The 14,900-nt window shown below is 41.4% G+C and overlaps 1 protein-coding gene across 2 annotated transcripts; it reads right to left on the bottom strand.

Moving 5' to 3' along the window:
* Nucleotides 1-5: 5 nt before the first annotated feature.
* Nucleotides 6-7,651, bottom strand: gabrp (gamma-aminobutyric acid type A receptor subunit pi). 2 transcript variants are annotated; one of them, XM_082544555.1, is made up of 10 exons: nucleotides 7,274-7,651; nucleotides 6,132-6,218; nucleotides 5,929-6,041; nucleotides 5,731-5,798; nucleotides 5,436-5,653; nucleotides 4,651-4,733; nucleotides 4,335-4,472; nucleotides 4,037-4,189; nucleotides 782-975; nucleotides 6-691 (listed from the first exon to the last, which is right to left on the bottom strand). In XM_082544555.1, exons 2-10 carry the CDS (start codon nucleotides 6,176-6,178, stop codon nucleotides 359-361), a joined length of 1,347 nt encoding a protein of 448 aa, XP_082400681.1. In that variant the 5' UTR covers nucleotides 6,179-6,218; nucleotides 7,274-7,651; the 3' UTR covers nucleotides 6-358. The 2 variants fall into 2 exon arrangements, with proteins under 2 accessions (XP_082400681.1, XP_082400680.1); XM_082544554.1 differs by having other exon boundaries at nucleotides 7,270-7,650.
* Between the last annotated feature and the right edge of the window lie 7,249 nt (nucleotides 7,652-14,900).

Here is a 14,900-nt window from a genome sequence, read left to right as displayed (position 1 = left end):
CATACAGTATATGGTCTCATGCAAACAATGCATAGCAACCAACTGTGTGGTGCTGTTCAGCATCCTATTCATTCTAAACTCTTCCTCATTTGATCTATGGATTGGTCAGTAGACAATACAGGCTTTGCATTACCATGCTTACATGCTGATGTGCTGGGAGCCAACTCTTTGCACACAATCACTAACGGCCCTTGTTGCAGAGCGTAGTCCTGACCAATTGATTTTTCGCCATCCAATAAATAAGCTGTGTCAGGTCCGTTCGTATTCAGACCATGGCGACTGGTGTTGGATCTTAAATGAGGAGGTAGAGCAGCTTCAGGTTGGTGAAATTAAACTTTCCACGGCTTGGAATGAGCACTTACAGAAAGAGATAATAAAGCCAGTACAGGATATTGACAAAGAGGAATGCTGTGGGGAAAACTGTGCGGGCATAGCGATCAATGTTGTGTGGATTTTCCACAATGAAGACAGATGCCGCCTTACGTGATGCGTCTCTCACTGACGACAAGCCGCAGCCCTGATTTGGCGCCTTCTCTTTTGTTCCTGTGTGGTTCTTGGTGTCGCTGTTCGCTGACTGCTCCGTGGAGTCCTCTGCGGTGGAGCCGATCTCCACGGACTGATTTGGCTGGCTGGAGTTGACGATGGGGATAGAGCCATTTCCATTAGACTCGCTGAGCTCCCTCAGAAGGTCCTGTTACATGGGCAGATAAACCGATGGATTGATGTTTACAGTAACAGAGAATCTTTCCATTTTTATCTGTGTCATGGTTATGTGTCTCACCCGATATAAATCCTCAATGGTCTGGTGCTGCATGGTGTAAAAATGAGCGCAGGCATACTCCAACAGTGCGCCAAAAATGAAGGTGAAACAGATGCCCAAATAAACATCTATGGCCTTTATAAAACAGTTGGCATTGGGCAGGGAAGTGCGGGCACCCATCATCAGAGTTGTCATCGTCAGCACTGTTGTCACTCCTGCAGACAGATCAGAGGGTTGGGATTTTTTTCTTTATTTCCAGCATGTCCCAGCAATTAAATCAAGCAAACAAATATTTAGTTTGTCCATTCCACACTACTCTTGCTCTTCTTTCAGGGGCTTTTTTTGTTTATGCATTCTCTTTATTATTTTCTTCAAGCAAACAACATCACTGCTGCTGTAGATGTGAGACTAAAGGATCCAGATCTTAGAAAATACTCAGTGTATGGGGAAATTGTATTGAAAACAAACATGTGGAAACAGAAAACTTGATGTTTTTTTCAGTGAAATCTTAATCAGTGATGTATTTCTGTATCTACCATCATCAAGGAGGTCATGTTTTTGGGTGTGTGTGTGATTTTATTCTGTCTGTCACATTTGCTTGAGTGGGGTCATGTTAACAAGCAATTAAATATTTGCCTTAAAGTTTCCAAGGTCAACACAATGATTTATTGGTCAAAAATGGACAAAAATCTTACAAGTGTGGTGTGTATCTATGAAGCGCCTTGAGGCGACTTTTGTTGTGATTTGGCGCTATATAAATAAAATTGAATTGAATTGAATTGAATTGAAGTGTATTGTTAACACATCAGTGTAATGCTATATAGAGTTATTTAAAACCATCTTTCTTATTTCTTGTATTGACAACATATAGTGAATCACATCAATACAGTGGCTTGCAAAAGTATTCGGCCCCCTTGAACTTTCCCACATTTTGTCACATTACAGCCACAAGCATGAATCAATTTTGTTGGAATTCCATGTGAAAGACCAATACAAAGTGGTGTACACGTGAGAAGTGGAACGAAAATCATACATGATTCCAAACATTTTTTACAAATAAATAACTGCAAAGTGGGGTGTGCGTAATTATTCAGCCCCCTTTGGTCTGAGTGCAGTCAGTTGCCCATAGACATTGCCTGATGAGTGCTAATGACTAAATAGAGTGCACCTGTGTGTAATCTAATGTCAGTACAAATACAGCTGCTCTGTGACGGCCTCAGGGGTTGTCTAACAGAATATTGGGAGCAACAATACCATGAAGTCCAAAGAACACGCCAGACAGGTCAGGGATAAAGTTATTGAGAAATTTAAAGCAGGCTTAGGCTACAAAAACATTTCCCAAGCCTTGAACATCCCACGGAGCACTGTTCAAGCGATCATTCAGAAATGGAAGGAGTATGGCACAACTGTGAACCTACCAAGACAAGGCCGTCCACCTAAACTCACAGGCCGAACAAGGAGAGCACTGATCAGAAATGCAGCCACGAGGCCCATGGTGACTGTGGACGAGCTGCAGAGATCTACAGCTCAGGTGGGGGAATCTGTCCATAGGACAACTATTAGTCGTGCACTGCACAAAGTTGGCCTTTATGGAAGAGTGGCAAGAAGAAAGCCATTGTTAACAGAAAACCATAAGAAGTCCCGTTTGCAGTTTGCCACAAGCCATGTGGGGGACACAGCAAACATGTGGAAGAAGGTGCTCTGGTCAGATGAGACCAAAATGGAACTTTTTGGCCAAAATGCAAAACGCTATGTGTGGAGGAAAACTAACACTGCACATCACTCTGAACACACCATCCCCACTGTCAAATATGGCAGCATCATGCTCTGGGGGTGCTTCTCTTCAGCAGGGACAGGGAAGCTGGTCAGAGTTGATGGGAGGATGGATGGAGCCAAATACAGAGCAATCTTGGAAGAAAACCTCTTGGAGTCTGCAAAAGACTTGAGACTGGGGCAGAGGTTCACCTTCCAGCAGGACAACGACCCTAAACATAAAGCCAGGGCAACAATGGAAGGATTTAAAACAAAACATATCCATGTGTTAGAATGGCCCAGTCAAAGTCCAGATCTAAATCCAATCGAGAATCTGTGGCAAGATCTGAAAACTGCTGTTCACAAACGCTGTCCATCTAATCTGACTGAGCTGGAGCTGTTTTGCAAAGAAGAATGGGCAAAGATTTCAGTCTCGAGATGTGCAAAGCTGGTAGAGAGACAGACCCTAAAAGACTGGCAGCTGGAATTGCAGCAAAAGGTGGTTCTACAAAGTACTGACTCAGGGGGCTGAATAATTACGCACACCCCACTTTGCAATTATTTATTTGTAAAAAATGTTTGGAATCATGTATGATTTTCGTTCCACTTCTCACGTGTGCACCACTTTGTGTTGGTCTTTCATGTGGAATTCCAATGAAATTGATTCATGTTTGTGGCTGTAATGTGACAAAATGTGGAAAAGTTCAAGGGGGCCGAATACTTTTGCAAGCCACTGTATGACCTTACTTTGGACCTCTGACTTCTTCAAGGTCAAATAAAGTCAAGCTTTCATAAAATGCCTTTTATCTTCAAAGTGATGCTTAAAATTCTACTGCCTTTGTTTGTATTGGCAACATTAAGAAAATGATACTCTTTTTGGGGATTCTAATTATCACATTATATTCATCTAAACATCATGTCGCACTTGACCTCTGACCTCACTTTACATGACGTCTGCCTTTCTTTCAAGTTGATCCCAATAAGAGTTACATCTTTAAAGTATTGTCAAGAGTTAGAATGAGCTGCCTAGTTAGAAATATACTGTAGTATATTATTATATAACAAGCTCAAGTTAGTCATGTCCAGTTATTTATATGTGAAGGCCCATCATCCATTAGCTACTCCTACAAAACATTAGTGTAAGCAAAGTAAATGCCGTGCTACCCTTATCTTATTTATTCATGTATTTGTGCACTTTTTTACTATAATTGGTGTCTTCAGCTGCTGATCATTTGGTGAGTTATTTAGTGACTAAGGTCAAAGTTATCCTTTTTATTCATAGGTTAGAGTCAGAAAACCTCAGACATTAGACATCATAGTTGTTATATTGAGAACAATTATTTAATAATATAAGTATTGTTATTATAATTATGCTACAAGTAGGTGGGATGCTAAAACTCATCCCTACTTCATATGACCAAAGAAAAACCAATACATGAAATCCTGCAGCCTCTAATATGGAAATGGTCACTCTATGGACAGTTACCAAAATCCTGGACTAAAAGAGTGAGGTCTGCTACTGACCAATGCAGGTCCTAGCTGGCACAGAGGACTGGCTGATCCAGAAAGAGACCCAGGACAGAACCACCAACAGAATGGAGGGAACATACGTCTCCAAGATGAAGAAGAGCACATTTCTGCGCAGTGCAAAATGCAGCACCAGCTTGGGGTAATTTCCTGCAAAGGACATAAAGAGACATAAAAAGAACGAGGGAAAAAATACAGATTTAAACAATCCTGTGGTGCATTTGTGCTCCAATAGCAGCTGCCATTGGATGAATCCTAACATGCAAAGGAAATGCAGAGAGCTCAAATATGTTACCTGTTTCGTACACAGCCTCTGACACTGATGTGTAGTAGCTCTCCACACTATACTGTGCCAGCCTCAGTGTGTTCAAACCCTTCACTGAATCATTTCCTCTGGTCCAGTAGAACACCACATCCTGTAGGTTATACCCCCCTGAAAGGACAAAGAGTAGTTAACCTTTGGCTAGTGAAGTGCTTGGTGTAAAGCTGGCTTTCAGTTTCATACTCACTACACAGAGGCTGATGAAAATGGTAGTAGTGATGATGATGATGATTTATGTCCAGCTACACACATGACTGATGGTTAATGGAGCTCACAGTGAAATACTCACAGCTCTCCAGCTGAAGGGTGCACACCTGTCTATCCATAGGGTACTTAGTCAGATCCATGTTGCAGGCGATCGTAGCCGTGATGCTGTTGGGCATTCAAAGCAGGCATTCATTACCAAGCTTCAAAAACCCAACTGAAATGACTGCAGCTCTGCTGATTTATAACAGGGGATGTTAATTATTAGTGAACATAAAGAACTCTTCTCCCCTGATGAACATCCAAGAGATCAAAGACTTATATCTGGAGTATCATCATTGTGTCTCACATATGAATTATGTGCACAGTGTTGTCGGATTGCAAAAATGAGGCCAGGTTGCTCGAGTTCTACAACATTCAATCACCTCCACACAATCAGATGATGGCTCCAGCTATCAATCAGTTTCGGTACTCAAGAAGAAGGAAGATACTGAACATACTGTACACAGCTGACCTTTCTTTCATCTGTCAAACTGTCTAGTCAAAAAAAAGTTATATGGAAGTGTGAGCTGACAGATTAGCCTGGCCTGATTTTTAATACTCATATGGAACTCTGCAAATCTTCACTGCCAAAGGCTTAAGTGTTTGAAGGGCAGAACATACAGGAATGCAGAGCCATACCCCTGAGATGAATGAATGAGGGATGACATTTGCTTTTTAGTCATACTCCTAGTTATTTTTTCCCCTTTCTTTTTATATAGAACGTGAGAGCAGTGTGGGGTTGACTGGATTTGTTTTCTTCTTGTCTGTGACCAGCAGCGTGAAATGTCAGCTGTCAGCGAGCGTCAAAGCTTCGGTAAAGAAATGTACCGAAGAGCATAGAGAACAGTTCCATTGCTGAAGATGCGTATGAGGCGATTTTCCACGGTGACATCGTGCAGGAAGGAGCGCTTGGAGTCTGGGATGAAAGTGTCAGGGATCCAGAGCAGTGACACCAGGCGACCGTCCACGCTCACGCTCTCATTACCGGGGAACATCAGCCTAGCATCACGCCAGCGCTGACGGAGGAAGATTGTCGCTGTGTAGTCCTGAAAAGATACAAAAAACATATAAAGACGCCTGCTCCCTCGTTTGATCGCGCAGATGACAAAAATAGAAGGTGTACCATATTGATTTCAGAGATGGCATCAATGCTGGCGATATCAAGGCTCATTCCAATTTCCACTGGGCCCTCTGTTCAGGAGACACACATGCGAAACAGTACAACTGGTCCACTCTTAAGTGAAAGACACAGAAGCTCTGACGACTTTTAGAAAGTTAAAAAAAAAAGCTTAAAAAATAAATGTCTCAAGCAACTTCATACCATTGAAATTAGGTCTGAGGTAGCGGTTATAGCCTTTCATGAGCTTTTGTATTGTTGGCAGAAGCTGGGAGTCGTTCCATTCACCCCAGTGGTTGCTATGGAATGCACAGCTCCTGATAAAAGCAGGGAAAAATGAAAAAGGAAATGAGAGAAACAATGAGACAAACAAGTGGGCGTGCTTTTTTGACCTCAGAGTCACTCACCCCTGCGTAAAGGTCAGGAGGATGATGAGTAACAGGTTGGCAGACATCCTGGATCAGCTGGCAGAGGTCAGAGAGATGTGATGAGGACTAAAACACAAACACAAGAGCTGTTTTCATTTAATTGGGATGACACAGTTTGACCATAAGGTGGCAGCAACTAACTAAATGTGACTACAAAGCACAGTGGAAGTCTGCAACGCAGCAGTCATCCTCACTCGTTTCTTGTTAGATAACTGCGCGTTCACCCTGACACGATAGTTTTAAAATGTTTTGTAAACTTGCATTGATCCCCACCTCTATTACTCGCTCCAATATTATATATTAGTAGCGTTTCCAATGCCTTCACACACTCGTGCAGACACACACAAATACACACACATAGACAAACATTTTGTTTAGATAGGCATGTATGTACGTCTAACATTTATTTTATTTATTAATATTTTTTTTAAATATTGCAGTTACTCTGATCTGCTGATATATGTGGCCTCGATCACATTTTTTGTTTTTCAGAATTCTTCAACTAACCCTCTCATCAAGGAAGAAATCCTCACAGGAAACCCTTCCCCTCCTCCTCCTTTCCCTGATTGATTTCACTGTCAGTAACAGACTTCTGTCCTTTCACTTTATACTTTCATCCGAACCATGCAAATCTGTCCTGCATGTTATTGTGCTTCAGTTATCATCAAAGCAATCTGCAGCTAATATATCGCCATATTGCCAGCAGTCTAGAAAAGCAGCATTTAATTTTCAATGCGTTATTTACACTGAAGTGCCATTCTAAATGACTGTGCGAACCAACACTATTGATTCCCCTTCGCCAGGGGCCAAAATGGCACAGAATGTTATCAGGTTGTAGTTGTCAGGTGAACATATTCTCCTGTTTGGATGCATTTTTTTCGCCGGCTGCTCTGAAGCTTAGGCTGAAGCCTGCTGTGTTAGTTTTGCATTGCATCATGCATGTTTCCCTTTGTCCTCACATCTGTCTTCCGGTTTATCCTCTTTTCCCATGTATTGAACTGCACAACAGCATATTGTCAGATACTACCTTGCCTATATGTGGATCTACATTCAAATAAACATTTCTGTTTACTTTTTTTTCTTTTACACTGCTTACGTACAAATTTCTAACTCTTACCTGCCTCAGCCGTGCTCTTATGTCCTCCTTTTTATTTCCACTTGGTCACTCTTCTGCTCTCTCTCAGCTCTCTTTTGTTTCCTCCTGTGCTCTTCTGCCTTCCTGTATCCCAAGTGTTGCCAGTGGCTGATATTGGTCCACTTTCTTGTTTACTTCTGATTATATACCCCTGTGTGTCTTCAGGCTACCGTTAAAACATCTAATATTTGGTCCTTTGTGTCTTACTGCTGGTTGTTCCACTATCTGTGCAACTCCCTCTGTCTCTCTGCACAGCTGTGTTGATCTCCCCGCAGAGCCTCTGTGCAGCCCCCCCTCCCTCTCTCTTCGTACTACTCATTTGCGCTGCACTTTTTTTCTCTGCCCCCCCTTCACATACTCACACACACACAGAATAGCATCTAGTTTGAGCCCTTACATCACTCCCTTTTTCTCATTCTTCCTATTCTTTTTGGCCCCTTACTCTCTATCTACCTCCTACCGAGACTGTCCGAGGTCCGAGCTCGGTCGTTGTGTCCTTGGGCAAGACACTTCACCCGTTGCCTACTGGTGGTGGTCAGAGGGCTCGGTGGCGCCAGTGTCCGGCAGCCTCGCCTCTGTCAGTGCGCCCCAGGGTGGCTGTGGCTACAATGTAGCTTGCCATCACCAGTGTGTGAATGTGTGTGTGAATGGGTGGATGACTGGATATGTAAAGCGCTTTGGGGTCCTTAGGGACTAGAAAAGCGCTATACAAATACAGGCCATTTACCATTTTACCATTTACAGCTCAATTTACACTGACACTGTACCTCCTTCTGGGCTTCAAAGCTTGACTGTGTCTCATCCCCTCATGCCCTCTCCATCTTCACCTCCAACTACTTCGTTCCTTTGCATCAGTGTCATCATCCGAATTAGCTTCCTCTCGGCTCTGTCTGCAACTTAACTTCAATGAAATACCCATGCAGCTCAGACAAAAGTAACAATTTTGACTACTTTCATCTTCATAAAGCTTGCCCTTTGCCACTGTTGTAGGAAGTGCACATGTAGTCCTGATGATGAAAAAGCTGCTTGATGCTGCTATAAGGAGCAGATCCTGGTGATGATTTGTCAACATCCAGAGATGTAAACTGCAGCTCAAATACCAATACTGCTTGTGTGCTGTGTGGTCAGTCATTCATCTCCAGCGCTGCCGACTTTATGGGATTCAGCCCCAACTATAATTATATAGCCTGACCTCTGAGAACCCACGGCTGGATCTCCAGCATATGTGCAAGAACCTTTGGGGTATACTTGTTTACAACACTTTATGAGATTTCAGAGATGCTTGTACCTACTGCAGCCAATTATTTTGCTAGTCTGTGTTTCCCAGCACTGACTAATGATTGTAAATGGTCAGTAACAAGCTGCTGCAGTATTTTTTGCTTTACTCAGTTATTTAGTGAATCAGTAACACACTGTGGGCGTAAGGCTCCCTTTTTCTCAATTTCATGCTCCAATGGCTGCATGTCTGAAATAAACAATCTGTTTATTAAACAGTGATGGTGAAGGGGAGCTGTGGAATGAACATAAGAAAATCGTGTAGAATTTGCTTCCATGTGGAGAATCGTGTGAAACGCAGTGCGCACATTCCTTGACAGTGAAAGAGACAAATGGAGACATTTGTGAAGCACCTGAAGGGGGAGGATGTAAATGTTTTATCTGTGTGCTAGAGGGCTATTGAATAATTATAGCCAGAGCAGTGATGTCACAGTGGGAGACAGCTTTGTATTAGTCAGCATCCAGCTGACATTCTTGTCCTACCTGCGTACATGTTCATTTCTACCTGTGATTGAGTGCTCCTTTTACTTCCCCTACCACTGATAAACATGCAAAATCATTGTTCCCCCTGCCTGTTAATGACCTGATTACCTCTGATCACTTATGTCTGGCTTCATGTCAGGGTAACAGAAGTGGCTAACAGTGCTAATGAGGGCCAGTGGTAACCAGTGAATACCAAAGGCCATATGAATGACCTTCTGGACCTCGAATATATGTAAATCATTACACATCTGAAGTGGGTGATGAACACAAAACAAAATTAATACATATTACTGTTAGTAATGTATTCATAACAAATAAGGGGAAAAGAAAACATGCCAATATGTTAGAAGTGTACCACAGAGTGAAGAGTACAGGAGTGTGTTCCTCTTTAGTTGGTGCAGCATGATTGAATAAACTGCTGGTCTGCAAATATCAGGTAGGAACTAATAATCCTGGGGTGGATGAGGGAGGGGCTTTAAACACTAAAATTTATTGCTTTATTAATAACTGTCACAACCCAGGACCAGTTATTGAAATGCCCATATGTCTTGCATGCCAGTTTATGTGTCTGTATATTTAGTGCTTCTGTAAAGCAAGAGTCTTCCACGTTAAATCCTCGTATCGGTGACCGGTGACCCTTTAGGCCACCCCTTTGGTTCATTTTTCATTTTAAATGCAGTAACCTACCTGACAGCTCTGTGCTGCCACAGCAGCCTTCTGCTACTTATGTGTCACTCACTTCTTTTATCTCTTCTTGCTCTGCTTATGTTTATTTAAGTTAACCTTTGACAACCTTGAGCATCTTCTTTCATTTTCTTTCCATCTGTCTGCACGCTGTTCCCTATCATCTCCTATCATACAGCCAGCCAAAACACTTGAGTCTGCGCTTTGGTTTCGTTCCCACCCCAGTTGCGTAACCTACATAACCATCTTTTTTTCTTTCTTCTAAATCTCTTTGCCTCGCTGTCTTTACTCATGCTCTCTCTCTATTTTTCACTGCTTATCAGAACGATAAGCATTTCGACACCATGTTTCAGGTAATGTTCAGCTCAGAATCTGCACTGAGGCAACAGAAAATGGAAACGTCACTGCCCCCACATTTGCCCAGTGATTTGCTGTCATGTGACAAATGGAAATGTCACAGGACTGCCCACGAGAGGGACACAGATAAATCTCTCCTAAATGACTGTGACGGCAGCCATGTCCAGGAGGAACACATATGAATTAATGTGGCGTAGACGCCGCTGCTTTGAGCATGCTGTCATGTCTCCCTGTGACTGGTGTATCTGCTTGAGAGGTGGATAAGTGTTTCTGTTGTTTCTCTCTTCAGATATGAACATTAAATTGTCATTCAACTTTTTGTTTTTGCTCTTTTAGGGCTACTTGCCAAGGCGCTTGACTTGTTCCCTGGATTTTACCTGAGGCGTAGTTTATTGACGTTCTTTTGTGACAATTTTTAAACATTTTCCTCTTTACATCGTCCTTCTGTCATCGCACTTGTTGATCTCCAGGTTTCTCCTGGCTCAAGTCCTGTCTCCAATCTTTGTCAGAACATTTGTTTTTATTCACTCCTCTCAAACTCATATACGTATACACAGACTGCCAGATTCATTATTCATCTTCGCTCCCTGTACTCCCACATCTTCCTGCCTTTCATGTCTTTGTTGTTAAAGTTAGGTTGAAATCTTTTCATCCCTTTTTTGCAAGCTATCACTTTTGTGATGTAAACTGCCTGGTCTCTGAAGAGCAGAATATTCACAAAAGTATCATTAAAATGCTCTTAAAACAATGCTCACAGAGCATGGGACACCCTTCTGTTTGGGACTGGGAAAGCAGCACAAAGCAACCTTAAGGACTGCTAACCACGACTAGATTTGATCATCAGTAAAGAATGATTAAGAATTTGACTCTCTGAGGATTAGAAACATCCTGAAAAAAAAATGGCTCGTGGGGAAACTCTCACACTGCTTAGACAGCCCGAGAGAACCACACTCTGTACTCACAGTTTTGAATAAGAACTGACAATAACATTGAATCAGTATCATACCAAAACAAGCTGTGTGGTTTTCTGGTCTTTTAAAGCCTTTACACAGATTTTCATGATTAATTTATTAAATATAAGAATCCATACTGAGATTTTTTATTTATTTATACATGTTATTTTGCCAGCGATAAGCAAAATATGCAAGCGAACCAGGAGTCATCTAAAATTCAGTCTGGGCTCTATGCCCAAAGCTCAGATGACCCACAATAGTTTATGTTTTGGTTTTCTGAACACAAAAGTTTTTGCTTTAAAAAGATTCAAAATTGAAATGATGAAAACGTAATATATGAAAATTCACCTACATGTTTTCTGCGCTCATAATTTCATCATTTTTGAAAAGATGCCCAACACCAAACCACAGGCAGTATTTTACACTGTTCCTCTCTCCTGACATCCTCAATAGATACTGAGGAACACTGGACCCAAAATTTCAAATTTGGGTTCATCACTCACCTGTTGCCACTGAATTTAAGTGCGGTTCTTGTGTAATTTTTGCATACATCAGCCTTGCAAGAATGGCTGCTTGATCATCACCCTTCCACTGGGACCATTTTAGCCCTGCCACGTCATCTTTTGTTCCTCCTCTTGTCCAGTTTCCTCAAATGTTTGAAGGACACACTGCACACCACAGTGAGATCTGCGTGTTTTCAATCATCAGTTTGCAAGAAAGTGCTATTTTTTGCCTGTCAAACTATGTTCTCTCTGGCATTTTTGTAGACATTTTCTTTTAGTGATACGAAATCAAAATTTGTTCTTTGCTAGGTTGTCTGCTATGACTGTGGTGTTTCTTTTATGTGATACAGTGATATGTACGGCAGTGTTTTAAAACACCATCAAAAAGCCTGAAGACTATTCACGACACCTTTAAAAGAATATAAGAAAGCCTCTTCTCTCAAAAAGAAGCCAACAGATAACCAACAGGGCAGCATGCCTTAGATTTGCAAAATTGCACCTGAACAAATCACAATACTTCTAGGAAAATGTCCTTAAGCAGATGAGACCTACGTAGCTATGTTTGACTTTAATTCACAACACCAAGTTTAGTGAAAACCAAACACAACATACCAGCACAAACACCTCATACCAACTGTCAGCACAGTGAAGGGGTGATGATGTGGTTGTTTTGCTGCTGCAGGATGTGGGCACCTTGCATTAATTGAGTTGACCATGCACTCCTCTGTATACCAAAGTATTCCGAAGTAAAATGTGAGACCATCTGTCTGACAGCAAAATCTTGGATGAATCTGGGTTATGCCACAGAACAAGTACAGCAGCAAATTTACAACAGAATGGATGGAAAAGAAAACAAGTAAGGTATTGCAATAAATCATCAATACATAATTTTTTCTGGCGTCCTAATATGTAAAACCTTAGCTCTGAAAGACACTGTACTTTTGGTTTTACTGTGAATGCATATTTTTCTCTTTATATCTTGAACCACATTGTCTGTACTGTACAGTTGCAATGAGAGCTGCACTTCATACATAGCGGATCTATTAGGAGAGCAGTTGTGTCACTGCTTTCCTTGGGATTTGGAATTCAGGCCAGAAGGGGGGTAAAAAAGAATAATCCAGTGTGAAATAAGCTGCTTACTCCCTCGATGTTAACATCTTATTTTCTGTCTTTAGTTGACTTCCACTTGAAATGACTGCAGGGTGTTTTTTAAGCGTCTGTATTGGAAGGCATCTGGACTCTGCACTATAATCCCAAATCGTGTTTTGTTTTTCATTATTCCAGCCAATGGTGTGAAATAATTAGCTTTAGGAAAAGACTAATTGCAGCTTGATATAACATCAGACACCCACCTGAAATATATATATATTTAAATATTATGTCATAGTAACTGCGGCACAGAAGATTTGGATCATTTTATTCTCATGATTTAAAAATATATATACCTATCTGCCCCCAACCATATCCTTATCAAATTAGCATTGATATTCTCTGTGATACAATAATAATATTACAGCATCATCGTTTATTACACTGTAATGGATTTATTGTAACCAGGAGCCACACTCTCGTGCCAGAGCTCCAGTTTGCTCTATTCCATGGGTGAGATGGGGTTCTTATTAAAGCTTTAAAAGTTTTAAAAACAGAAAAAATAAACATTATCTCTATATTAATGGGAACAACCAAAAAGTGTTCCCTTTCTACCAGAACTTCAATTTTATACTTTAGTAGTTCCCTAAGTCATCACACTAACCAACTGTCTGGAAATGTGAAACACTCAAAATCTGAGTTTGCAAGCTTTCACTGACTCAGTCATTTAGTCCCTTCTGTCCTCAATGTTAAACTTCAATCATATGTAGGAATCAGATGGATAATTGTGGAAAAATGTAGAAACTAAAATATTGCTAGGGTGAACTCCAGGACGTGGAAAGGTAGGAGGGACTCTTAAATGGAGAATTTAGCTCCAGGCAAAACTATGCACACACGTTTTAGCCTTGTTATTATAAGGGCTGGGGGATTACCTTTTCTTTTTTCTTCCGTTTTCTTTTTAAAAAAAAAATTGAAACGACCTTGTGCTTTGTGCTTGCTGGGTAAGAATCTGTTGTTGCTGCACACTGGTTTTTGAAACAAAGTATGATATATGACAAATTCTGTGGTTTGCTTTTTTTTTTTTTTTTTTAATCTCTGAACATGGCCAGGCTTGCTGTTAACCCCTATCGACCTCTACTGTCTGTTAACGGTAGCTTCATATGAACCCATTCAGAAATTTTCATAGCTCAACAGCAATTGAACAAACAAACTAAATTCCAGCTGCTCTTCAGCTCTGTTCTTGATCCAAACCGCATTTTAACCTTCCTGTTGGCACACGAAAGTTCACTTTTGTGTTTATTAACCCCAACAAAAAGTCGGCCAAAGAGGCAACGTGTCCATGTTTACGTTAAGACAGAACATTGCAACATCCAGTTTTTTACAAATCATCTGAGACCCCCCAGGTGGAGTAGTGTTGAGGCGGTAAAGTGTGCTCCAACCATCTCCACTTCTCTAACTCAATCGCTCTCTGTGTCTTTTACCTCCTCTTGGATATCAGGCATTATTTGGCCAATCGAGTTAAATGTTTTGTGTCCCGTTATTCTGCTCAAAGTGCTCAAAAGTGAATCACGTGTGATGTGTGAACCCATTAACCATTCTGGCAGATCTCATAGGATTTAATGCTGATTCGTGTCATCTCTCAGCTGGGTCAAAGGACCCACCGAAGGTGTTTGATACTTCAAACTGCTGTAGATGGCGGTTATGTCAGCTTATTGTAGCAGGTGGTTGTTTTTCTTACCTTAGACAGCATGCCAGTTCATTGCTGGCTTTAATATTGATCTGTTTAAACCGCTCTGATGTATTTTTCTCTCGCCACCTACCTTTATAAAATCAGCGTACTGACAGTGATAGTGTCTTCTTCCAGGAACACCCCTTCTCCCCGGAGCATGTCCTGTCCCTTTTGCCTTTCTGCTTGAAATTCAGATGAGTCGAGGTGTCAGCAATGGTTATCGTCTGGACCTGGGTGACATCTCATTCAGTTCTGCAGGGGGGGATGAGGGTGGACAGGGAATTCACCTGCGCTGATGGGGCGATGGTATAAAAAGAAAGAATGAAGGTGTCAATATACTTTTCTTGTGTTCTGTGGTGTATCTAAAATAATTTCATTGTTATTGTTGTTGTTGTGTCTTAAATTAAATAAATAACTGCCCATTCCCATTCCTCTTCAATAATAGATTTAATGTCATCAAAAAGGTTCAACAAGGCTCATTCTGTGACAACGTATTTTCAGGTTCCATAGTGACCCATGCAACACAGCCTTACCTCGAGA

This window comes from Aulonocara stuartgranti, assembly GCF_965226115.1.
Source record: "Aulonocara stuartgranti genome assembly, chromosome: 2".
NCBI lineage: Eukaryota > Metazoa > Chordata > Actinopteri > Cichliformes > Cichlidae > Aulonocara > Aulonocara stuartgranti.
The sequence above is the reverse complement of the archived record's forward strand: the minus strand, read 5'-3'. Positions and strand labels throughout refer to the sequence as shown.